At 43.2% G+C, this 26514-nt stretch overlaps 1 protein-coding gene and 1 long non-coding RNA gene across 2 annotated transcripts in view; one reads left to right on the forward strand and one right to left on the reverse strand.

Annotated features, from left to right (window-relative positions):
- Positions 1-1385: 1385 nt before the first annotated feature.
- On the reverse strand, positions 1386-13937 carry ERMN (ermin). The gene is made up of 3 exons (XM_082199496.1): positions 13340-13937; positions 12534-12614; positions 1386-4590 (listed from the first exon to the last, which is right to left on the reverse strand). The coding sequence occupies exons 1-3, from the start codon at positions 13581-13583 to the stop codon at positions 4109-4111; spliced, it is 807 nt and encodes a 268-aa protein (XP_082055622.1). The 5' UTR covers positions 13584-13937; the 3' UTR covers positions 1386-4108.
- Positions 8870-26514, forward strand: part of LOC309519347 — a 28859-nt gene continuing 11214 nt past the window's right edge. Inside the window, exons 1-2 of the long non-coding RNA XR_014213812.1 lie at positions 8870-9212; positions 10008-10804. This is a non-coding gene — a long non-coding RNA (uncharacterized lncRNA). The remainder of the gene's footprint in view (positions 9213-10007; positions 10805-26514) is intronic.

The following is a 26514-nucleotide window of genomic DNA, read 5'->3' on the forward strand; positions in this document are numbered from 1 at the left end:
CCTGCCCCATACCCCTTTCTTTCTTTTTCTACAGAAGGGAAAAGTGACTGCAAGGAAAATCTGGAATGGAAGGGGGCTAAGCACCACCACTGCCCTTACCCTTCCTCTGCTCCTGATTTCAGCTCCCAGTGGCTGTTTTCCCCTAATTAAATTTATAATATTTAATTTTAATATTAGGGGCAGTCCAGAGAACTCCAGATGATCTGCCATTAATATTTTGCATGGGGTTTTTTTAATTTAAAAGTATAAAGCCCTTGGGACGCAGGTGGCGCTGTGGGTTTAATCACAGAGCCTAGGACTTGCCAATCAGAAGGTCAGCAGTTCGAATCCCCGTGACAGGGTGAGCTCCCGTTGCTCGGTCCCTGCTCCTGCCAACCTAGCAGTTCAAAAGCACGTCAAAGTGCAAGTAGATAAATAGGTACCGCTCTGGCGGGAAGGTAAACGGCGTTTCCGTGCACTGCTCTGGCCACATGACCCGGAAGCTGTACGCCGGCTCCCTCGGCCAATAAAGTGAGATGAGCGCCGCAACCTGAGTCGGTCACGTCTGGACCTAATGGTCAGGAGTCCCTTTACCTTTTACCTTTATAAAGCCCTTAATTATCGTAATCATTTTTAAGCTGTGCACAATAGTACAAATCATCATAAAGCAGGAGAAATCATATAAAAACAGTGATCCAGTTGTACAGTGCCCAATCTTATGATCAAGGAAAGCCTGCACACCATACATTTTTTTTGTAAGACATAAGCAAGAAATATGAAGCAAATAGCAGAAAATGCCTGTTTTCAGGTCACTGTCCTATGATATTCTTTAAAGTGCAGTGCCATGAATAAAATCCCCTGAACTTACAGGTCTAATATAGGGGCAGGCAGTGATTCACAAAACATTTGACTCGTAACTATTCTGCAACCAGTGCGGTTCTCTCAAGCACAGCTATACATATGTTTGCATCTTGGATCCCCACTCCACAACTTGGCCACAGTGTTCTGTACTAGCTGCAGTCTCTGTACCAGTTTCAAGGGAAGCTCAACATAGAGCGTGTTACAGTAGTCCACTTGAGATGTTACCATCACATGACTCATAATAGCCAATACATCCCTGTCCGGGAAAGGGCGTAGCTGGCGTACCAACTGAAATTGATCATGGGTGCTCCTTGCCACTGAGGTCACCTGGGTGTCCAATGAAAGAAGTGAATGTAGGAATGCCTCCGAACGACATACCTCTTCCCTCAGAAAGAGCGTCTCAGACCACATAACCACTCAGATTCAGCCTTAGTGTGTTGGTTGGCCCTCATCCAGCTACCAGAATGTCACCATTTCACCATGTTGAATCACACCAATGGTCTCTGATTTTATATATCTGAAAAGTAATGAACAGGAAACTCAAGTATTTAACAAGGAACTTTATTTGAACCATGCAATTCTTAACAATAATGTTAAAAATGCCTGTTGCTCTCAGTTTTGATTCCTTGCTTAGCGGTCCCCAGACTTGCCATAAAACCACCCATGCAGAACATTTTAATTCCTGTTCTTGGTCACCTCACCAAAAAGTCACTCACAATGGTTTCCCCTGGCTACCTCCCTGTCAGAATGGTCGTGTGAATCCAATAAGAGAATCTGTTTCAGAAGATGAATGTGGAAACGAAAAGTCTCATAATTCTTGGTTTCTCAAAGCATTTGAAATTGAGAAACTGTCTTCATAAGCATTATAATATCCTCTAATTTCACCTCAGCCTATTTATTCACCTGAGGTGCTTCCCTTAAGGTTAGTTCCCCCACTTAACATTTCTCAGGAGTGGACTCTTACTTTTTTTTATTCAGGCCATCTGTTAAACATGAAAGCCCTTTTATTTGTGCCAATTCTATTAATTTCCCCCCTCTTACTGAGGAACTCTGTTGCTACTGGAAAAGTTGCTATCTGCACTAACAAGAGCTGGTTCATTAAACAGTATCATCTGCAACAATTTGGATATGCAAATTTTCTTCCTCTTTTACTGGTTGGAAATGAACTTCAATGGGATTTTAAAGGGTTTTCAGTTGCCTTTCATTATACTAGCTAAAATATACAGATTGGGGGAGGAAGAAAAAGGAAGGCAAACCTATTCTCATTTTGAATAGCACAATCTCTCTCTCTCTCTCTCTCTCTCTCTCTCTCTCTCTCTCTCTCACACACACACACACACACACACACACAGTTTATACCCAATCTGGGTTTTTTAAAAAAAGTTATAACAATATATCAACCAAAGAATGTTAATAGCTGAAGTACATATATTTTAATACTGTACTGTAGTCATTTACAAACATGATGTTAACATTTCAGTCTGTGTATTAATTGATACTAGTATGCAGTGTTGATGTTCTCAGTTGCTGACTGGAATGTGATGGAACAATATTTGGCAGACAAAATTGTGAGAACTAGTTTTGTGAGAATAGTGGACATACAGTTATTTATTTGTGAGATGGGTAAATCTGGTTCTAGTCTGGATTTCAAGTTTTTGAAATGTAAAACAGTGTTTCAGCCTTTTTATTAACAGTGCATATGTTGCTAACAGTTCCAACACTGGCTACCAAAGCTCTGCAGAGGATTCACCATGTTCAGTGGGGTTTTCTCCCAAGAAAATGTGAAAAGGATTGCCACCTTAGTTTTAAAGTAGCTCCTGGATTCATTTTGTCAATGCCCATAATGTAAGACTAATACAACTAGGTGGTGCAAATGTATGCCGTTATTTTCTCTCAGCACAGAATGATAGGATAGGAAAACAGACAGGAAGTGGGTTTCAAAGGTGGTGTAGTTCATGCTCACAGAACCCTTTAAAAACAGAGATCATAGCAATTGCAACGAGTTATAACTTTATTCTTCTAACGGTATCCTCAAGTCTACTCTTATTTGTCAGGAAATCACCAGAATGGAGAACCATCTTGATTATTCTGTGTGTGTTTTAAAGAGATTACAAATTAGTCCAGGGCTATCTAAAGGGTCACCAATGTTATGCCCATGTTGTGGCGGTGTGTCCTATGGCACCCACAAAAAGTCTTAATAAATATCCCCTCAAAAATGTTTCTTCTCCCTGCTCAGTTCCTGTTTGCACTGGCTCACGTTGAACACACCCTCTTAAACATGTCTCCACATTTCACTGGATGCCAGGAATTGACACCCATCCTCCCACCTGTTCTGAACTGAGGAGAATTGCAAAGAGCTTCTCTCTGTGAGTGTAACAGTGGCTGATGTGCCTTCCCCACCCCACAGCTGTGAGGAGGAGCTCACACCATTTTGTGGTCCTGTCTAATTTCTTCTCTTTTAGATGTGGAAGACATGCCCTTATAGCAGCAGTTTTGAGTTATGCCATGACCCCACGGCAGCCATTTTATGACTGGTGCCCGCAGCACTCTTTCAGTGTTCAAAATGTGCCTGCTGGCTGCCAAAGGTTGGCGTCCCCTAGCTGTTTCTTCCATTTCAGTACCAAAAATGGATAGGGGGGATGGAAAACTATCTCTAAAAGACCTTTTTTGATTGAGCTATGTTAAAGTCATTACACTGCTGATTTAAGTTAGTACATGTATTGTTGTGGTTACATTTCTGAGGTGCAGACAAATTGCACATACTAGCCCCAGTCCAATGAAAGTTAGTTGTAATTTATGACTGCAATCCTAGACACACTTGCGGGATTAAGTCCAGTTGAACTCAATGGGACTTATTTTTGAGCAGACATGCATCAGTCCCACCAAAAGCAGTAGGAGTGAAGTTAGTCATGACTAACTTGTTCTGTTAGTTTCAATGAGACTTCCAGTCCAAGCGTATCCACATGCTATGTACTCAGAAGCAAGTCCCCTAATAGTCCAACAGACAGTACTCCCAGATAACAATGCATAAACCTGCAGCCATGCAGTCCCATCCTATGCATATCTATCTGGATGTAAATGTGATCAATAGAGCTTGTTCCCAAACAGAAAGGGTGCATAGGGTTGTAGCCTTAGATTACAGGTAAGCTTAGGTTGGATCGAAGCTGCAAAATATATTTTGATAACTTGATATTACAGGTGGATAAATGTCTGGCATTGGGGAGGGGAGGAGAATCGCAGCATGCCCATCAAATCCTCTGCCTCAGTTTTATGAATGCATCATGGACTCAAATTCATCAATTCTCTGTTTAGTGTTTCCTTTCCGGATCTTCCGGTAAGATATTGTATTGTATCGAGAATAACTGTGCCTGGAGATATCATTTTTCTTCACCAAGCTCGGCTGCTCAGCAGGTTTCTCAGTCTGAGAGTTACAGCTGGCACTGGCAGAAAGGACATCCTTGCTGCCGCTCTCCAGCCTCTTTTTATGTTTATCCTCATTGCTTTCCTTCTGCATTATTTCTTCAGTGCCATCGAAATCTTCCTCTGCCATGGTTTCATTTTCTTCTAGTTGCGTTTCCTCTTTCATTGGCTCCTTGGGTTCACTCAGCTCCGCCTCTTCCTGTTCCTCCTCCACCACCACCTCATTAGTGCTGTAGACTTCTTCAGTCTGGGGTTCCTCCATCTTTCTTTCTTCCATCTTAGCTACTTTATGGTCTATAGTGCTCACAGGATGCTTCTCCTCGCAAAAGCCTGTAACAAATAACAGTGGGGTTACAGTGCAGTTGAGCTAGGGTAAAAGTATGGTGGCAAGGAGGCTGAGATGCAAACCTGGGAAATCCCTTGTTTAAAGTTTGCCGTTACCTCAGTAGGTGGCCCATGGGCATCCACTGTCTCTCAGCCCTACTCACCACCCACCTGCTATTTAAGACTAATAATACTGATGGGGTTGGCTTGAGGAATACTGAGATAATATATGTGGAAGCAGAATCAGAAGAGGTTTTGTCTTTGTAAAAACTGAAGTACCAGTGCGCATATTTTGATTAAAAAAAAATTAGCGGGTGCCAGTACAAAATGGCTGCAACGGGCAGCAAAAAAAAAAGAGGTGATGGTACTTTGGACCAGTGAGTACTGTCACAAAAAAGCAACAACAACAATATTGTATTATAGAATAATGAGATTGAATGGCCATGGTCATTCAACACCAGCATACTAAAGAGACTACCAGTGCCCTACAGATCAATCTAAGCATTCACAGGAGTGGGGTATGTTGTTCTCCCTTCTGCTTTTCACGGTTTTTCTGAAATATATAAAGTAACTGTGCCTACGATCCTATACACCAGGGCTGGGGGACCTGCTTGACTACATCTCCCATCATCCCTGATCATGCTTGGCTGGGGGTGATGGGAGTTTATAAGCAAATGGACTAGAGACCCCATGCACTCTTCTCCACCATCCTTACCACCCTATTTTTCAACACTACTTCTAAGGAGGCCCAGTGAAGTGACTTGAATCCTGAAGCATGAGCTCTCTAGCAATATGCTTGCACTAACAAATTGTTAGTGAGGCATCCATAAAAGGGAAAGAGGGACACAGGAAGGGCAGGGGTTTACCAGAAATGGATCAAAATAAATAGGAACTGTCCCCGGAGCAGATAGTCTTATCATCATTATTTTGCAAAAATTTATAACCATCTAATTTTCCCATTCTACCACCACCACACAAAAATTAGCAAGATAACTGAGGTGTAACATACAGCGCTTGAAAGCCTTGAAATAAATATTTACTAAATGTGGCACGGATTGCTATATTTTCTTGATTCAAAGTGCAACTAATTGTCTGCAAACAGCCACTTTTCTCAACCATCTTATTAGGGTAATATGCCTGGAATATCTGGTCAGTAGGGGGATTCTGAGAGCTCAGCAGGTAGAGTCTGGTATCTTTTTGACCGGTCAGGAGGTGGTACCATAGGAGAGCAGCCTAGTTTGATACTGGCTTACTCAGCAAAATACCTGATATAGACTGACCACCTATGCATTCCCAACAAATAGAAATGCACCCCCACCCAATAAAAGGACAAAAGATGATACGGATTTGTATGAAATAGGCTTATGCTAATTTATATGTTCAGGTGCACATTTAGAAATTACTATAATCGAAACAGAAGCGCATTACACAGTGGGAAAGACTGTGATGACGTGACCTGTCTTGCCTGCTCAGTCTCCTGTTCTGGTGGTAACTGTTGATGGGCAAATGCTCTCCCTTCTTATGGCTCTTAACCTTGAAACAAGATTTAAACCAAGCAGCCTTTCAAACCCAGGACTGTCCTCTGCAAGTAGGACACATGGTCACTCTATCCTAATATCTAACTGGGCAAGCATACTGAATAAGCAGCAGACTATCCAACTCTTGGTTGGGCCTAGTAGTGTTACAGTGGCTTCAGTCCTTCCTGGAGAATCGGCCTCAGAAGGTGGTACTGAGAAGCTTATTTTCCACCCACTGGCCAGTAGGCTATGGGGTACCTGCTGGGAAAAGTCATCTAGAGGTTTGAGTCACAGCAACATCAGCATGCAGGTGACAGTCATTTCTACCTCTTGTTTCCAACTACTTGAAATTATTGAAAAGTGTGTGTGTGCACCCTACTGAAGTGCAGTGTGGCTTACTAGATAGCTCAATGGTAGGATAGCCAGAGAAAGACATAGTGTCCCATTAAATTGTCTACAGCAGGACCAGGGAATCTGTGACCATCCCAATGTTGTTGGACTCTAACTCCCATCAGCCCAAGCCAACATGGCCAATGGTCAGGAATGATGGGAGTTGTGGTCCAAGAACACCTGGAAGGTCACAGGTTCCCCATCCCTGGCCTAGAGTCCAGACTGAATGAGTAAACACTTACATCTGGCTGTGATTAAAGGAATGCCATATTGAAGATAACTATGCTAGGCCTTCTATTGTAGCTTCTTTCAAGATTTGGAGTATTTTGCCAAAGTCATTTTATAAAAGTTCAGTGCACTTCTGTAAGCACACGCTGATAAAATAGCATCACTTTGTGCCCCTCTGTGTGGCACTGGATATTGATGGCTTTTGACATGTAGTTAAAGTGGATCTAAATGTATGGAATGACTTGCCAACTGTTACGCAAAATCCAAATAACCAGTGTTAATGTGTTGTCAAGATTGTGAAATCGCACACTTAGCAGGCATAAAGCTATAAAAACAAAAAAGCCTTCTCTTATCAAACTTGATTCAACCTGAACTATTGGGTCACATTTCTACAAGCTTCCTGCATGGATGTTCAAGGTGAGAAGGGGTATCAAAAGCCCTTCCTAAAATAGTCACCAGAACATAGGCATACATGCAGCTTCCTGATACTCCTGGAGAAAATATTTAAAGGTGGAAGGAACCATAACCCACTTTAGGAGAGACATGGTAATTCAGTACCATCCTGTTTCACTTGTAATTTTCAAATAAGGCAGGCATCTATTTAAATTAATAGGAGTACCCAATGTGGTTTCAGTTGTGGCACTATACAATCCTATGCACACTTGTTAGGGAGCAAGTCTCACTGAACTTAACGGGAGCTATCTCCACATAAACATGTGCAGGGCTGAGCTGTATGACTAGCAGGAATGTCGCAACACATGGAGAGCCACATAAGAAATGATGTTAGCAAAATTTGCCAGATTATTCTCTGGATGAAGAAGAGCTGTATGGGTCGGGACAGAAACTCCTCATGGTATTTTTAGACTTCAGCCCTATACACTCTTACCTGGGAGTAGGTGCCAATGAACCAAAAAACATAAAAGTTACTTCTGAGTAGACCTAGGCTGTGTACACACCATATATTTTAAAGAACATGGCTTTCCCCCAAAGCATCCTGGTATTCTGTAATTTAGCCCTCACAGAGCTACAATTCCTAGCACCCTTTACAAACTACAGCTCTCAGAATTTATTGGGGGAAGCTGTGTGGTTTAGATATGTTTTAAGCGTATGGTTTGCATGCAGCCATGCATACCATTGCACTGTTACTCATATTAGCTAGAACTCAACACGGACAAGGAATGTGATCTGCAGATAGTTTCTCTGTAGAATTTATAATAAAGAAGAACTTTGCAAGTGTTGCATTCAAACTGGCAGCTATTGGAGTTTCCAAGTAGAATTTAAACAATTGGTTCATGCCCACTGGTTTTTAAAAAGTATTTTTGAACCATCTGCAGGGGTTTGCACTAGATGATCCTCAGGGTCCCTTCCAACTCTACAATTCTAGGGTTCTAAAGTGTGTTGTTTCAGATGTCTAGAAATATCACAAGCAAAGAGGCTGCCTATATCTGCAGGCTTCATGAGAATCTCGATCAGGCAAGTCACTCAGGTGCTTACCTCGCTCTTCCCATAAAAAGAGGCACTGATGATGCCATCTCCAGGACTAGGTACCCTTCCTGCCTTCATATGCCACCTTGGGAATGCAGACAAACACTAATAATGTGCCATTTCTGAGACTGGTGTTAGGTGTGAACACATATTGCAAAAGCACCATTTCCCCCCCCCCCAGCTTTGCCAGAATTGGGATCCTTAACGCTGTGCACAAAAACACGGGAAAGCAGTGGCGTAGTGTGGGGGGTGCAGGGGGGCCGGCCGCACTGGGCGCAACATCTGGGGGGCATGCGCTCGCACTCGCAGCTCTCTGCCCCTACCTGGCTCACTCTCTCTCACTGCAGTGCTGGCTGTGCGAATCCAATCCGAGCCGCTGGGTTGCCGCCCACTGTGGAGGGGGTGGGTGCCAGGCGTGTGGTGCGGAGAGAGAGCGAGGGACTATCTGGGGGAGGGACAGTGCAGCGGCCGCCCAGTGCAGCGCTGAGCGCGGGAGAGAACCACACCAGACCAGACCAGGCAGCAGCAAGAAGAAGCTGGCAGCGGCGGCAGGTTAGGGGTTAGGGGGCGCAAATTACTTGCCTTGCCCCGGGTTAGGGGGCACAAATTACTTGCCTTGCCCCGGGTGCTGACAACCCACGCTACGCCACTGCGCGAAAGCAAAGGTTCTGGTGGCTCTGGTTAAATATTATCTTACTTCCATTTTGTGTTTCTAACTACAGCCCTTGTTGACCTTTCTCCCCCATATAAGACATTGGTCCATGAAAGATGAGCAGAGTGGTTTTTGCTATCCTTGCTTAAATTGTTACACAAACTGCCACCAGGGAATCTAAAGTCAAGAGAAAGGTAAATGGCAAATGTACCTTATATACATAGGCATGAACTGTCTAAACATTTGCCTCCTTCTGAAATATAAACTTTCTTAACAGAGCTGTGCCTATGCTAAGGAAACTGAGGGGTGCAGGGAGTATCCTCAAATAGAAGATAATGCACACCAGTTCAATACAAGTATGTACCTCACTCTGTTTAAATTTCTCTGCATAGTTAACAACTTCATGTGGGATTTTCCAGAAGATCACAGCTGAATTCTGATTAACAATCGAGAGAATAACCTGAATCAGACAATTCCTTCACACAGGTCTGTGTGCGCCTGCCTACCAAACGATGCAACTTTGGTTGGAATGTAGAATTCAGTTTCAGTCCCTACCAGTGATCATCATCACTGCCCAAGCTGACCATACTGACCATCTGTTAGAAGCTGTGTGCAGAAAAGCAAATAGGATAGGTATCCATGCCCAAAGCCCCAGAAAAAGGAAACCAAATGTGCATCACACTCCATGGGATTCAATCCATCATATATATGTTTAGAAGCCTGTCGTCCCTTGTTTGTTGACAGCGATGGTGTTTGCTCATTAAGTGGAAGCTCATGGGCAGCCAGACCACTTGCATGAATGATTTCAAACCAGCCATAAAAGTTATGTATCATAGAAGACCATTTAACCATGTAGAGTATATATATCTTGTCCCTATGCATGAAATTTTGGCCACTCACTTTGCAACATGCTGCAGTTGCTGCTGTGTCCAGCTTCACACATGCAAAAGCAGCTGCATCATCGCAGCAAGTTGGAAGATATTGCAAGAGGCTAGGCTGCAGTTTCCATTATTAGCAGTTGCCACAGGTGGGAAGTGCCACACTCTACTGCAAGTGAAGTTATTACCTTAATTATCATTTCTAAGGCCACAGTAGGGTCCAGATTTTTGTTTATTTGATTTGGTTTTTTTTACATTCCCTCATCTCCACAGCAAGCTATGGCACCACACAATCCAAGGATCATGAGTGACTGAGACTATATATAACGTTCTAGAAACTGCAAAAACTAAGCAAGAGCAGAACTTGGGTTGTCCATGAAACATTGACCATTCAGCCTCCACACAGGTGTTTGTAATATAAGAGGGTTATTAAACTGGAAGATAATAGGGTTCCTTAAGCAGAGACCTAAACACAGGTCTGCTGCAGGGACTTCCCCCTAATCTAAGGGAAGAAAAGGGAGAGCATTATCTGAATGTGGGGCTGTGTTTAAACAGGACACAGTTAATTCACTGTGCCTGAACAGTACCTTAAATAGGAGACTACTGGTTACCCCCGATTCAGACTTTGTTTATTGCAGTATAGTCCCTTAACAGGGCTAGCCAAAGCCATTTTGCTTTCTGAGACAAAGGACAAAATGGCACCCTCCCCCATTCTACAAGTAGAAGATGTGTCATGGGCCAGGAGTCAGCTCTGCCTGCTGAACAACAGCCTGAAGGGGGAGAAAGCGGAATGACTCCACCTGCAACTGATCAGCCTTCAAGGACACAGAGGAGAATGTGCTGATGAGAAACAGCTGGCTTCAGGCTTCTTAAAGCAGAGCTTCCAGAAGCAGTCAGATACCGGTAACAACACTTGGAGTTCTTGGCCCTACCTTGCTGCTTCCTGGTTGTTTTGACCCTGGACCCCCTGATCATTGGATTCCCTGACTCTTGGGCTGTCTGATCACATAGATTGCTGTTCACCCAACCCTAGGACTGGACCAGACTTCGGATGCTGTCTCTGTCTCCAGGTAAGTACATCTCAGACTTTTGGATGGCTGGCTTCTCACTCCATTGAGCTCTGCACATTGTTGCTCAGCAACAAAACTATAACAAGCTGACTGGTCTGGTAGTCACATCTTATTTCCAGCCCTTGCAACAGAATGTTTTTATTTATTTATCCTACCCTTACTCCCAAAGGGGCGCGGAGCAGGAAACAATAATAAAACATTTTTTTAAATTAAACAAAATCTAAAAGTTAAAAACAGCTATCTCAGATTGCCATATTTTATTTAAAAAAAAATATCCTGGCATCCGCAAAGTTGTTGAGCAAAATTTGGAGCTGCTTCCACTGCTATTTCCATCGTGTTGCCATACATCCCGGTTTTCCCCGATTCACCAAAATTCCCCCGATGCCATTTTTACGCCCAAAAAACAGGCCCTGCTCATGGTCCTGCCTTCTCTGCCAGTTTGCTGGCTGTTCCTTTAAAGGTTCTGACCTAAACATAAGAAAAGTCCTGCTGGGCTGGGCCGCTCACAACCCTAGTAGCCATTGACAGCCCCACCCACCATGAATTGGTCTAACCCTCTTTTAAAGACATGTTTGTGAGACCCGAGTCACACTATGGGCTGCCTTGAAGAGACTAACCCACCTATCATTATGTGTAGTATTTGTTCTTTATTGTGCAGCAAGTGCACCCAGTTGTGTGCATGGCTACTCGGCTAAGCAAGTAGCCATATGGATTGACCAAGCACCACATTGCATATAGTCTCTTTGCATTACCCGAAGATAGGCAGGCTACATGATCATTTATACGGGTGTCGCACACTTGTCGTATTCAACTCCTCTCTGGCTTAATTGGTGCTTTAATGTTGTGACAAAATTCTCCATTCAACTTCTGCCTGTGGTGTCTTAAGTATTAATTAGGTTGAATTGGATAGGTAGTAAAAATGCTGTCTGCAATTTTGAGATAAACTGCTTGTGCATGGGAGTTGGGGAGGGGAAGGTGTCAAATTTTACTTAATAGGTTTTATTGTGTGCTTGTACAATGCAGCGTGAATGCAGATATGTGTTGGCGGGAAAAGCCATTCTTCATCAGCTGAGCTCTCCAAAATACTGAGGTTTTAAGACTGACAAGGTCACTTCTGATAAATGTGTAGATTATACCACCACCACCTTTCTGAAGCCAAGACAGCTGTAAAATTACTATCCTATTTCCCCTAGACTGAAATCCGAAGCCCAATGGGACTCGCATATAAGTAAATGTACATAGGAGTATGATCTAACTTGGTCCTAATTACTCTGCCTTTCCTAATGGAGTCTATTATTGGAGTCCAAACCATGATTTTAGAGAGATGGGTAGATAGAGCAGGTGCATAATATTTGTGAGCAAGAATGAATAAATGGGGGAGGGGGGAGGGAGAGACAAATCACCCCTGCTGTGGGGCACAAATTTAGCTGTAGTCTTTCATCCATGCATCTCGTACCTGCATGTATCACTGACATCCTTCACTGGGATTGAATCCTGTATGCAAAGTTGGCTGTCGACCCTGAAGAAATAGCCACCAGTTTTAGTATAAACTCATATTGAGTTGAGCTCTTATCCCTAGACTGAATTAGCGTCAACTGATTTCCGTGAGAGAGACTTGTGCATGTGCTTAAGTGCCTCATTAAATTAAATTGGATCTTGGTTAGACCGCTAACAAATTCTGTGGCTTTCTTCCTACTTTTTTAAAAAGTAAGGCAGCTCTACTCCTCACCTTCTCTGGATTCTTCTTCCCAGCTTCTTGTCTCCTGGGAAAAGATGTCAGTTTCTCTCTCCTTGTTTCCCTCTGGCTCTCCTTTAGAAGATACAAGACAGTGTAAAATTGACATCTCCTACAAAGTGTTTAGTGATTACAGCGGCAATTACTAATCTCTTCAGCCATATAGTGCAGCTTAAACCTTTCTCCCTGGAGTGATCTTTTCCCATTAGATTTTGATCTAGAGCCACTTGCAGCAGAAAATATGTGCCACAGCAATCAATGGACCGACTTCCAGTGAAATGGAATGGAATGCCTTCCCCTCCATTTTTCTTTTTAGGGAGGTACAGCAAACACTTAGAAGCAAATTCCATTGAAAGTTGTGCACAATCCAGCCAAAGTTAAAGTGCATCGATTTCAAAGAGAGAATGCAACACATGCTTAAATCTCTCTTGCTTTTAATTCTCATTCATTTCACATTTCTCCCATTCAGGAGAATTAAAAGCACTTAACTTTGGCTAGATCGTGTTTAGAACTAGATCCACATTTGCTTTTTTAAAAAATGTATATCCATATCAATAATGGGACAGATCTTTTTTCTTCTTTTTTTTTGAGGGTCAGAGAAAATTTCAGAAAGTGTCAGCCACTGTTACACATTCAGCACAAAGGATTTACAATCTTACAGACAGAAGTAAAAAGAACGCTTTAAGAAAAACATTTAAAACATATTTCTCAAAAAATAAAAAGATCTCAATATAATAAAGCATCTCACATCATTCCCAAGACAAAAAGGGTGGGGGGGGATGCATAAACTGGCATTTTACCTTGAAGTTCCTTTATCCCAACTGAAACTTCGTATGCTGTGCTCTTTGCTAAATGTTTGCCTCCTCCTCGGTTTCCTTGTGCAAGTGGGGAACCAGGAATAGGCTCTGCGGTTTCGTAAGGAAATATCTCGACAGAATTTGCAATTTGATCAATAATATCAATGACCTGGAGCTGAGGTTTTTCAGAGGGCACGTTCCGATTGTATTCAGACATGCTGGTTGGAACCTGGACATCTTCTGTCATGATTCCTGCAGTATCCAAGAGGTTCCTTGCGGATATGTGTCCAGAGATGATCTGGTATCCCGGAATCGCTGCAGAAATCAAACCATCCACCACTATCCCTCCCCCACCAAATAGATAGATATATTGAAGAGTCAACAAGCTTTCCGTCCTCCTGAAGTTGTTGCAGCCAAGCAGGGAATAATGTCAGGATTTGCCTTGGCTTTGTCATAGGTCCCTTTCCAAGAGGCTTGTCCAATCAGCACTTTTCTTGTCACTTAGAGCCTTTCCCCGTTGCATAATAAAATGCACCATGTCAATTTACATAAACAAACAATCTACAAGCAACAAAGCTTTTTGTGCTGGCATGCAGGAGTGGGGCTTTCAGCATGTCAGCCTGGCAGTAATAAACAGAGATTGTTGTCCTCGTTGTCATAAATGGCCCTTTGTATGCCAGCCTTGTAACAGGAGTGGCGATTGTTCTAAATCTTTAATCCACACCAAGTGACTACCTTGAGTCACATTAGCTGTGAGTTAACCAGCTTAACATTCCCAAACAGGTTAAATGTTCTGCGTAAACCTTGACCCGCTCTTGTTCGGACAAAGAGTCCATTGGAAACTTGTTGAAAGTGGGAGGTGAGGAAGGTAGGATTGCATGCAATTGTGTCACTTTCAGCTATCCTCCTTCCAGATAGCTCTGTGTTCCATCTGCTGCCATCACACACCCACACCCACACCCACGGGCCCAATTATTTCCATTTTTAACCTGTCCTTGCCCACAAAAGCTCATAGGTTGTTTTTCTTTTACTGCTTTAAAACAATTGATTTAAATTATATGCTAAAAGGATGGGCACCCAATGCTCCGAAGCAGAGTGATCTTTTAAGAATGACTTTAAATAAGAACTTTTGTCTGGTCCAGTTTTTCTTACTGGTTCAAGCATCACAGTTTGGCAAACGGCAACTGTCTTTACCATAGGAAGAGCTCTGGAGGATCAGTCCAAAGCCCAGCCTTTTATTCTCACAATGACCACAGTAATAAATTATTATTAATTTGTACCCAGCCACTCTGGGCAGCTGCCAACAGCTATGAAAACATAATAAAACATCAAACATTAAAAACTGCCCTATACAGTAATGAGTGCTATTTTTCTAGAAAAAGAGGTGTCAGAACTCACCATGAATGCCTCCCTTGTTCTCTTATGATGAACGCAATGGCGCCCAGTAATGTATACTGCAAACTGTATCTATCCAGGCAAAGCTTGCTACACTCTGCGCATGGAGGGAGGGGGGGTGTTGTGAGGGGTGAGGGCATTACTAACCAATCTATGTGCCATATGATTCATCTTGTGGGGGCCACAGGAACCCCATGCCAGCCATGGCATAATCATCTGAAAATAGTTAATCTCATTTGCCCATGTTTATTTCATGTCCGTCTTTGTTTGTATCCCACTTTTCCTCCCAAAAGAAGCTGGCAATTATGAAGAAAACAAAATAATGCCAAAACCCAATAAAATTATCAAACAGGACATGAGTCCCAGTGCCTGGCATTAGGAGGCATATGGCCTCTGACTTTGGAGGTAGAATGCAGCCGTCAAGAGTAGTTGCCTTACCCTCCATGAATTGATATCCTGATATTTGATGGCTTTATCCTCCATAGACTATCCAATCCTCTTTATTTTATTTATTTTAATTTCCTTCATTAATTAAATTTCTTTCCCACCCTTCCACCCAAAGGAGTCCAGGGTGGCAAAAGCCATCGTTACATTCTGTGGGTGGAAATTACATAGTTTAATTATGTGAAGTTCTTTCTCTTGCCTGTCCTGAATCTTTCAATGTTCAATTTCAGGTTCTACTATTATAAGAGCAGTGCTGGATTAAACCCTGTGGAGGCCCCTAAGCAGTCAAAATCTTGGAGTGGGGCGGGGCGCCTTGTGTGCACGCTCTAGTAGGATAACATTGAACTAAGAAAGCTTGATAGTAATTTACTTCCAGGATCAAATCAATATTATTTTGATCCATTGTTGCAGGCTCCTAAAAGGCATGGGGCCCATAGGCCGCTGCCTGCTCTGCCTATTTGGTAATCTGGCACTGTATGAGAGGGAGAAAAACTCTAATCACTTTCTCCATACTGTGCTTAATTTTATATATCTGTATCATGCCCACTATCCGCTCGATTGCCTTTTTTCCGAACTAAAAAGCCCTAATTGTTGTACCCTTTCCTCACATGAGGGGGAAAAGATGGCTGCCCCCCACAACACCACATGTGAGAAGCCACCTTTTCCCTGTACTGCCCTTACCAACAACGTTATGTGATCTCATTTCCAGGGACATTTCCAGGCCTGTTTTGCAAGCACATGGCAGTTTTGGTCAACTTTTTAACTTTAAGGAAGTTAAATAAATAAGAAAATTGTGATTTCAAGCTTCCTGAATCAGCTGTACTACTGAATTCTTCTTGGGGGAACCTGGTAGCACAACTAGTCACTGTCCAAAGTGGAGGTTGAATTGAAGTGGCTTGGATTTTCCTTTGTACACAACTTGTCATGCTACAAAGGAAAAACGGATCACCTGATGTCATGGATCACCTGATGGTTCAGAGGGGGGCAGGCAGCATATCGAGAAATCTGGGAACCCAGGATCTGACCTGTCAGTCAGATCCAATTCACCCCTGGTTTAGAATCATCTCATATGACTATAATTTTATGAGAGAAAGCAACAACACCCCAACCATTGACACTACAGAGGTGCAAAAAATATAAATCAGCTTCTAAAAGATCTCATTTGAATGTTCTCTAATTTAGACCAGTGCACATGGTAGAGCCATATAAGCATAACTCCCTATCTTATGGGCTGCTAGGGTGCAGAGGATTGTTCTTCTTAGCAAAAACCATGAACAGCACATAATGTGTATAGAAACCCTCATATCCCTGGAACAGAATTGCAAAGCTAGGGAGCAACATACCTACATGCCCTTTCTCAATGGAACATGGTGCTTAGAGGCCCACCACCACCAACCAGTCCCGGTTGGTCTTCAAGATAGAATCCAGAGATATGAAGATCCCAAGATTGGTTTTGTTTTGTTTTCTACAACTTCCCTAGGAACTTCCCTAGTTTTAGGTGCTGAACAGCAGCTGAAACCCTGTTTTTAATCTGATGCTTCAGGAGTAGTCTGCTTGCTACCAACTCCATGTTTATCTGGAAAGATGTCCCACTGAGTTCAGTGGGGGTTATTCCCAATTACATAGGCATAAAATTGTTGCCTAGAAGTTTTCTATCAAATCTGGAGAGGCTACAAATGGCTATTGGATAGAGTAATCTTGGTCTTGAGGTCTAAGATTAGTAAATCCCCTGCCCCCGCAATTTAAAATTAAGAAATTATCTGACCATAGGCAATTTTCACTTCATCTCAGCTTGATTCCTTATTTGCTTGCTTGAGCCAACTATCTATGTTCTGCTGAATGGACTCATTCATCCTTAATATGCATCTGGCATGGTGCACCTTTTTTTTTAATAAAAAAAATACTTATTCTTGATCCTGCTTGTGGATGAAATAGGCTAATCTAGTGCGATGCCAGATTTAGAAGAGTTTGGCCTTAATACATAAGGAGTTGGGGAATATAAAATTCAAGTTCTTTCAACTCTGCAAAGTCTTGTTCTCCTGGCGTTGTGAGAGTTCAGCCTTTCTCGAGAAGCAGTTGGCCCTTAGAAACCGGGTGGGGGTGGAGAGTCAGATTTAAATAAGCAACAGTACAGAGAATGCAACACATTGCGAGATGAATCAGCAGCGCTTATTTTATGCTTCCCATGAGACTAATTATCAAACAACTCCAAATATTAATATACAATCATATCCTGCTACCAGTACATTGCCAATGAAGGAGACCTGGAAGCAGAATCAGTCTGCATGCAGATTACATGGCTACATTAGGAACCATGCATTCAATTTTCATACAATGTGCAATTAAATGAAATGCAGCTACAGTGGTACCTCGGGTTAAGTACTTAATTCATTCCGGAGGTCTGTTCTTAACCTGAAACTGTTCTTAACCTGAAGCACCACTTTAGCTAATGGGGCCTCCTGCTGCTGCCGCACCACCGGAGCAAGATTTCTGTTCTTATCCTGAAGCAAAGTTCTTAACCTGAAGCACTGTTTCTGGGTTAGCGGAGTCTGTAACCTGAAGCGTATGTAACCTGAAACGTATGTATCCCAAGGCACCACCGTATAGCAATACTTTCACATTATATCCTAGGGATTGTCACATGTTACATTCAGTGTTGTTGAATTATATTTCTATCACACATTTTCTTTCAATGATCTCAGTTTGATTAGTACAGTGGTGCCCCGCAAGACGAATGCCTCGCAAGACGGAAAACTCGCAAGATGAACGAATTTTCCGTTTTGGAGGTGCTTCGCAAAACGAATTTCCTATGGGCTTGCTTTGCAAGACGACAATGTCTTGCGAGTGCCTGCTGGTTTTTTCCCTCCCCCCTTTTTTCTAAGCCGCTAAGACGCTTATCAGCTGATCCGATCAGCAGATAAGCCGCTAAAAGCCGCTAATAGCACTAATAGCGCTAATCCGCTAATCCGTCAATGGGCTTGCTTCGCAAGACGAAAAGACCACTAGACAAAGAGAATCACAGAACGGATTCTTTTCGTCTTGCGAGGCACCACTGTATATGATCTGTGAACCTATGTACACAAATAGTTTTGTGCAGATTAACAGGTGTACATTCACACAAGCATGTGAACTTTGCTTCAGGTTGAGAACAGAAATCGTGCTCCGACAGCCCAGCAGCAGCAGGAGGCCCCATTAGCTAAAGTGGTGCTTCAGGTTAAGAACAGTTTCAGGTAAAGTACGGACCTCTGGAACGAATTAAGTACTTAACCCGAGGTACCACTGTATATCTGTGGAGTTTAAGAAGCATACATTGTACAAAAGTCAAACAGCATATTTTTTAAGAGAGAAAAACTGCTGGGTTGATGTGTATATATAGAGAAGCCTTCACTATCTCCTTCACTGGCCCAGCATCTAAAGCCACATAAGACAATAACTTGCTGTTTTATATGGCATCCTTTCTACTAGGGGCAAAGCATATACTGTACACACTTTTAAATTTTACTTGCTTTTATTTTAACCTTCCTGTTTGGCTCAATTCCAGCACTGGGAAATGGGAGCAAAGCCCCGGTGGCTTCTGATGGTCCCTCAGCTCACATACTTAAATCAAGAGTTGCCATCACTGTCATAAAGATGAGCTGGGAGGAGGTGACTCATTATCGCTATGGCTGTTCATGAGAGTCAAATGAGCTGTGAAGGTACAGAATGAGCCAGACTTTTACTTGATAAAAGCAGTCATGATGAGAAGGAAATCCTTTCTCCCCAAGTAGGGAGAAGCCCTACGTATTCTGCGACCCACATATTCAAGGAACTGCCTATCTCTTTGGCAGCCCATGTGCCTGTTGTGGTCAGAAAATCAGGCCCTGCACCATATAACATCCGGATAATAGTATGGCAGAATAATAGAATAATAGCATTGCAGAGTTGGAAGGGGCCACGAGGGTCATCCAGTCCAACCCCTTTCAATGCAGGAATTTTTCACCCAATGTAGGGTTTGATCCCACAACCCTGGGATTAAGAGTCTCATGCTCTACCGACTGAGCTATCCAGCAAGGAGTAGGACCTTTGCTATCACAGGCCCAAAGCTGTACTACTGAATTCTTCTTATTGAGGTGACGAGTGCCTCTTCCTCCTCTGGTTTCACAAGGCTGCTTATTTGGGCAACACTGGTTATTTCTACTTGCCTTTGGTGAAGTCTATGGTTGGCTACTTAAAAAGTTTTTATGGTTTAAACGTTTTTGTTATGTACTGAAGTTCTCACCCTGGGCCAGCAGGGGGATATTGTGGATAGTTTTCACTCAGGTCCACATATGCAAATAAGGGATCGAAAGTGACGTTCAGTGATTCGATAGTTACAGAAAATTGTTACTGTTGCATTCTAGTGGAGCTCTATATAAGCAGGCTGGCTGAACCCTTCAGTTCAGTTCAGTTCTGGCCTGTGAATAAACAAGAGCTGTTTGAAGAACTGCTGTGTCGTCTGACATGTTCACCCACAACTTAACAGTTTTCATCATCTATGGTTGGTTTAAATGGGTGCCTTTCACCAGCTTCAGTTGCTCTGGAAGGTGCAGCCATTCCTGGGCAGCAGATGCCCCTGACAGTGCTTAACACTCTGGTTAGAGTGTTCTCAACTAGGGCCAGGGCCTTTTCAGTACTGGCCCCAATTTGGTGGAACACTCTGTCACAAGAGACTAGGGCCCTGAGGGACTTGACATCTTTCCGCAGGGCCTGCAAGACAGAGCTGTTCCACCTGGCCTTTGGTTTGGACTCAGTCTGACCCTTATGTTTCCCTCCCCTTGTGGTTTTGATCTATGGCCTACTTTTAAAATGAGGCTGCATTTTAAATTGTATTTTAACCTGTATTTTAAATTGGTTTCCCCCCCTTATGTTTTTATTGTAATTTTACTGGTGTTAGCCACCCTGAACCCGGCTCTGGCCAGGGAGGGCGGGGTATAAATAAAATTTATTATTAATTTATTATTACTTCTCATCAACAGCGACTCCACCCGGTGGGATGGAGCCACAGCAACAGCCTCCTGGCAGCAATGCCACTGCTATTTGCTGGAAGAGGAGAAGGCAATGTAGCTCCAAGCTCATCACTTTCTCATTCCCCCCTAGGAAGTAACAGTGATGCTGCTGCTGCTGCTGCTGCTGCTGCTGCTGCTGCTGCTGGGAGGCTATTGCTGTGGCTCTACTGCCCCAGGCAAGCCACTCCTGCTAATGAGCACATTAAAACGGCTTCCTCAGTTGGGCTCTGTCAACTGCCCACCATGCCTCCCTGGGACCATTCTTGAGCTGGACACAATGTCCCTTATTTTTAATGCCCTACTCTTATGGCTAGATGTTAGCAGTGTCCTCCAGGAATATGTTATTCTGAGAATAGCTGGACCAGACTTGAGTTTTTCTATTGCTCCCCACGGATATCGTTTATAATGCTTTACCATGACTGTCGCATCAAGCTTCGCAACAGCCTTGTGAAGGAGGGACAATACAGTTCTCGCATGGAGGCCCAGTGAAACGGTCAGTATTGTGTGGACAATCACTGCATAGAATAGATTGGCTCCTACTGTGTAGCCTGCTTCAGTGCCGCTCCTTGAACAGCTATGAATAAATTGTGCAAAAGAGCAAGCTATTATTTATTTGTATCACAGAATTTGGCTTTCCTCGTTGCAGAATATGGGCTACCTTGCTGCAGAATTCCATATCGTTTCTTATCGTTTGTAGCACAGGGGACTCACACAGCCATGGCAAAAAGATTATGTCCTCAGCTGGGTACTACATCGCAAAGGACTGCCTTGGCAGCCCACAATCCCTGTGGGGCCCACGAGACAAGAGAGTAATTATAGAGCCTTCAATTATGCTAGCAGTGAAAGCATCTCAAATGGGCACTTGGAGGGGAAGAGGAACAAACAGTTCCGGCCTGGCACTCGGCAAGCCACGTGACATATGAATCCTGGATGAATAGGAGCATCAAATGCAAGTCTGCATGACTGAGTGCAATCACTGAAACGAATAAAGTCTGGGAGAGGGAGATGCTAGTGAGGAGGTTGTGGTCAGGAGGAAGGCACATAGTGCAATAACCTTGCTGAAGCTGATCTGATCTGTGTCTGGCCAAGGTTTAGGCACGATATAGCCTCAAGTCCACTGCCTTGAGATCCACCATGGGATATAAACAAACTTGACTGCTCGTGAATAGCTGAAGCCATGTGTTGGCTCTGAAGACCCATTGGTACTGAAAATAACTGAAACAGGAGGAATGTGTTCCTCCCACTGAAATGCATCAGGAAAAGGCACACGAGATTTATCTTCAGCTGAAAATCATGAGATGCTATGTGAAATTAGGAATCTGTCTTAAACGGAGTCAAGTCATTGGTCCATCTAGCTCAACAGTGTCAACTGGCAACAGTTCTCTAGGGCATTCCCAGTCCTCTGTGTAGATGCCAAGGTTTGAACCTGGTAGGACGTTCAGCATGCAGAACAGATACTCTACCACTGAGCTATGGCTCTTCCCCAAGTGAGCAAGGAAACTTATGAAAGTGGTCTTTTCCCATCAGTTCTCCTTAGCGAGCAACATTAACCCTGCTATGTGGGAATCCCTTGCAGACGACTGCAATGCCTGGAGACAGACAGACAGTTTGTGCATCCATAGCAGTGACCAGAGGAGGAATGACAGCTGGGGGGAGCACAGAGAAGAAATGCTGTGTTACACTGGCATCAGCAGAACCACAGCTGCAACAAAACTTTGGTCTTTACAGCCACAGCAGGTGCTGCAACCTTGCACCAGTTTGACTTCACCCCCAAAGGCATACACCTCCATTGTCTCCCACGACAGACGGATGCCAACAGCAATTAGCCTATAAAGCACTGTGCAGTTCGGTACTGCCTTTGCAGTGCCTCTGTTTTGCAGAGGTTAAAACCATTTTCCTTTGTGTAAGACTATCTGTAGGCTGATAGAGGGTATGGCTTTTACACTCAGCATATTTCTCCATGTAAGAGACAGAAAGGCCTCCAATCCACTTTCCCACAGCAAATTTTGTTATTACTAGTGCCACCTATTGGCATCAAAACATATTTTTTTTTGCAATCAGACATTGCTGCAAATTACATTCTAATCTAAACTGAAAAATCTGTTGTAGTCAGCATAGCACCAAATGCTATACACCACAAATTAGAAATATAATCTGTGTGTCCAGATGTATCACTGGTAGCCTTTGATCAACAAATATTGGCACAATGCACTTGTTACTAGATCATAAGACAAACTGGGGCAAATTGTCCAAGTTCCAGTTATCAATACAAAGGACAGTGGCGTAGCGTGGGTTGTCAGCACCCGGGGCAAGGCAAGTAATTTGCGCCCCCTAACCCGTGGATTTGCGCACCCTAACCCCCAGATGTTGCGCCCGGTGCGGCCGAGCCCCCCCTGCACCCCCCACGCTACGCCACTGACAAAGGATTAAGCAATATGTGAGCAAATTCACAATGGCTGTCATAATGGCATTCCTTAAAGTTCTTTCTCAAAAGGAGTTCTTATTTCCTTTGTTAATAAGCTAGAGTTGCCCTCTTTATCCTGAGGTTAAGCAGGGGATAAAGAAACCCCTTGATTTTTGGGACATCAAGAAATCCTTTAAAACCTAGAATCAGTAAAAGCAAATCTAGCATTGAAGGTACATAATGTGCTCCGTGGAGAAAGGGCAACCAGCTTCCTAATAAACCAGTGAATCACAATCACATTTTCTACAAAACCAGTTAATGTTTTCTTACCAGCAGTGACATCATTAAACCTATGCAATTTTATCAAATCATTTTATTCCATTGATAGAATATTACCTGCTGCACCTAAATGAAATATCCATGTGACTTTTAGAAGCTGATTCCTCCTAATGGCCTTCAATGTCTACATTAGGGTACTCCTGAGGTTCTCAAACTTCTTACCCTCGGAGGCCACTAGAGAATGTTAAAAAAGAAAAAGGAACGTAAGAAGAGACTGCTTAATCAAGCGGTATTTACTGACATCATTTTCTTCATCTTCATCTTCATCATCATATTATTCACATACTGCCCTTCACCCTAAGATTCCAGGGTGGTTCACAAAAGAAAAATGCAAAATACACAAGAAAACAAAAACAAGCCAATAACCTCCTGATCCCACAAACACATTTTAAAAGAATACAATGTTAATCAGCCAAACACCTCGTTGAAGAGAAACATTTTTGCTTGGTGTCTGAAGATATGTAATGAAGGCACCAGAAGAGCCTCCCTGAGGAGAGCATTCCACAAATGGGGGGCCACCGCAGATAAGGCCCGTTCTTGTGTTGCCACCTTCCGGACTTCTCGTGGAGGAGGCACACGAAGAAGGGCCTCAGAAGGTGTTTGCAGGGTCCAGGGCAATTTCTACTGATATCTAATCCATCTTTGGGAATATCTAAATTCTTTGCTAGAGCATTGTTCTTGCAGAAAGAAATTTCTCTGGTCAGCTTTCTTCAGGGTATGTATGGATATTAGCACTGGATGTATTGTGATTTGGCACACCCACCCACCCCTCTTAAGGCAGAATTTGCTGATCTGGAGGCAACCTTCGACTCTTACCTTTGTACAGTGAGCTCCATCCCAGCTGTGCAAAAGCCTGAGGTTTCTACACTGCCACTGTCACCCACCCACTGTGTTCCTGATAATACCCCACACCCCACCACCTGACAGTGCAGCAGCAAATTGGGCAACAAGGGCTGCTAAAAACAAAGATGTGTACAAGAGCAGAAGCTAAGGTTTTCTTTTTTTACAGACACACCCTTGCCCAGACAAAACTTCCTTGTCAGAAATAGAACCTCACAGAAATTCAGCAGACTCCTAAACTGAAATTGGTGGTCATGAATCTTATCTGCAATGTTACTATGGTGCACTGATGCAGCTCTTGCATCCTTCCAACTCCCACTGCATGGGGCAGCCAAGCCCTCACTCAAATCACAGGCATAACAAGGAATTGAGGTGCTACATGGTTTTCAAGAGCAGCCAACACTGCTGTACGTCATGTCATCAAAGGCAACCAATGAATGCCATAGGAGAGACAAGGCTGTAATTTAGAAACGGAGTATAAATCTTTATGGTGTATATATGCATTTGTTTATATCTGACCGTGGCATGTAAGGAAGTTAAACCACTGTTCATTTGCTGTTCACCATCTGACTTCTTTGTTTCCTCAGATTATTTGTACAGTTAGTACATGGACTCAGCTGCATTAGTGAAGAAACAACTGTTTGAATGCGCTATAAACATGCAACACTAGATGGTGCAAGAGAGCAGGAAATTTTTATATGCGTTTTTCCATAGGGTTTGTTGTTATAACGATCTAACTTCTGACTTATTTATAGTGGCGGGAGGCGGTGTTTCCTGTGTGTAGATCCACTCTATGATTACTTCCAAACTTTGTTCACTGACACAGTGAGTGAGGCTATGTGAATGGAATTTTATCAGTGGGGGGCAGTGGGAGCTGTGTCTTGGAACCAAACAGCAACTATAGTATTGCAGTGAATGCTAAAAGTTGAACATATATGCCTTTCTACACACTTATTCTTGGGTGTATTAAACAGATCTTTAAAAAGCTATTTATTGCATATTCTCTGTTTGATCCTAAGGATGGAGACAGACAGTAGTTTTTAAGAGAGCTGAGCATGATGTTCATGCCCATTCTGATAAGCTGTTCTTTTCTTTAATAACCAACATTGACAGATGATAGTAACATTGCTTACATTTTAAATTGACTGTTAACTGAGCTTCAAATATGCATTGTGCAGGCTAATAACATTTTCAGAAAGGCTGTCATCCAATTAAAGATTAATCTGCTAAACCCCATACCATTAATCTAAGAATTAAATTTGCAAATGGGTAAAAACAGTATTTCTAAAGCAAGGCACAAATTCACTTTTGTGAGGAGGAAGAGAAGTTCCACTCTTGCGTCTGGTCAAACAACAGTTGGGATTTTCACTGTGCTTCAGAAATATATAGAAATGTGCATCATATCAAACTTAACACTCTGGGGTGAAGAAAAAAAATTATCTCAAGCCTGAAAGTAGAAGACATCCTCCCTATTGTGGTTAAACCATGCCTGAGATCAAGGGAGCCATTTTAAGCACCCTCCCATGTATCTCTGACACCCACTTCCTGTTTGTCTTACCAACCGCGTCAAAAAGCTTCAAACATTTCGATGTATGAAGCAGGCCACAGAAGCAGGCGAGTGAGACTGGGGTGTGATTTCTTTGCTGAGCTTAGCTCCAGTTTGCTGTAAAATGTCTAATTCGGGGAAGAATTGGCCGCTTGCAAAGGAGCCTAACACAGGATTGACAAAAGGTGTTGCAGAGAGGCACTGATCCTGCATGGTTCAGAGTGCTTCCCCGCAGAGAACTGACCCCTCTGCTCTTGGTCAGAAGTTATGTGGGGGGGGGGGGAGGTGCAACATCGCCAAGCTAATTTGGGACCGGATTCAGGGCAGGTGATTTCCAGGTGGACCCAGGGTGGGCCAACCTGATTGGGGGACCCAGGGTGGGCCATAGGTGGATGCAGGGGGCTTTGCACACAGCTCTAGTATTTATTTGCCAATAAGTATGTTCATATGGCTGCAGGGATGCTGATAATCTTCTCTTTAAACTTCACCCAGGGCATTTCACTGCTAAGCTAAGGGCAAGGTGATGTATTCTCACCATTTCACATACAGAAGCAGACTGGACTGGCAGCTGAAGCTTACTTCAACAGTGGCAATGGGACGCCGTCTTCTGTACTTGAAGGCAGCTGGCTAAGTTAGGTGGACAGGGTAGGTCGCGGTGCACACACTGTGTCCACCCTTTGCCGCTCAACATTTGCCACACTGTCTCATGGTAGCGCTGCCCCTGACTTCACTGACATTGACAGGCAATAGTAACATTGCTTATGTCCTAAATTTCCTGTTGACTGAGTTTGAGATATGCACTCCTTGGCTAATACGTTTTCAATAAGTCTGTCACCCAGTTAAAGAAATCTTTAGTAGTTTAATCTACTAAAAATTATATGATTAAATATTCAGTTGGGTAAAAGCAGTTGTTCTAAAGCAACATGGATATGCTTTGCTTTTGGTGACACAGAGGGGGATAGTTGTTAAAGCAGGAGTGGACATCACAATTATTAGTCTCTTTTCCCGCAAAAAAAAAAAGTCTCGACGACACCAATGAAAATGCAATACACAGTGCCACTGGCATACACTGTGTATAAATGAAAATAAGACGTGTCATGTAGGCCCTGCCCTCAGGCTTAGAAATTCAAAGGCAAGACTTAGCAGAGGAAGCAGGGAAATAAAAAAGCAAGAGGAAAGAGATCTG

The sequence above is a fragment of the Podarcis vaucheri genome (assembly GCF_965113315.1).
Source record: "Podarcis vaucheri genome assembly, chromosome: 1".
Classification (NCBI taxonomy): Eukaryota; Metazoa; Chordata; class Lepidosauria; order Squamata; family Lacertidae; genus Podarcis; species Podarcis vaucheri.

Bases quoted from the DNA above. Each gene is read 5' to 3' on its own strand.
- ERMN (XM_082199496.1), bottom strand. From the start codon at position 13,583: ATGACAGAAGATGTCCAGGTTCCAACCAGCATGTCTGAATACAATCGG. The intron at 12,615-13,339 runs GTAAAATGCCAG...TATCTTCTAAAG, and splicing joins TGGGATAAAGGAACTTCAAG to GAGAGCCAGAGGGAAACAAG. The intron at 4,591-12,533 runs GTGAGGAGTAGA...TATTTGTTACAG, and splicing joins GGAAGAAGAATCCAGAGAAG to GCTTTTGCGAGGAGAAGCAT.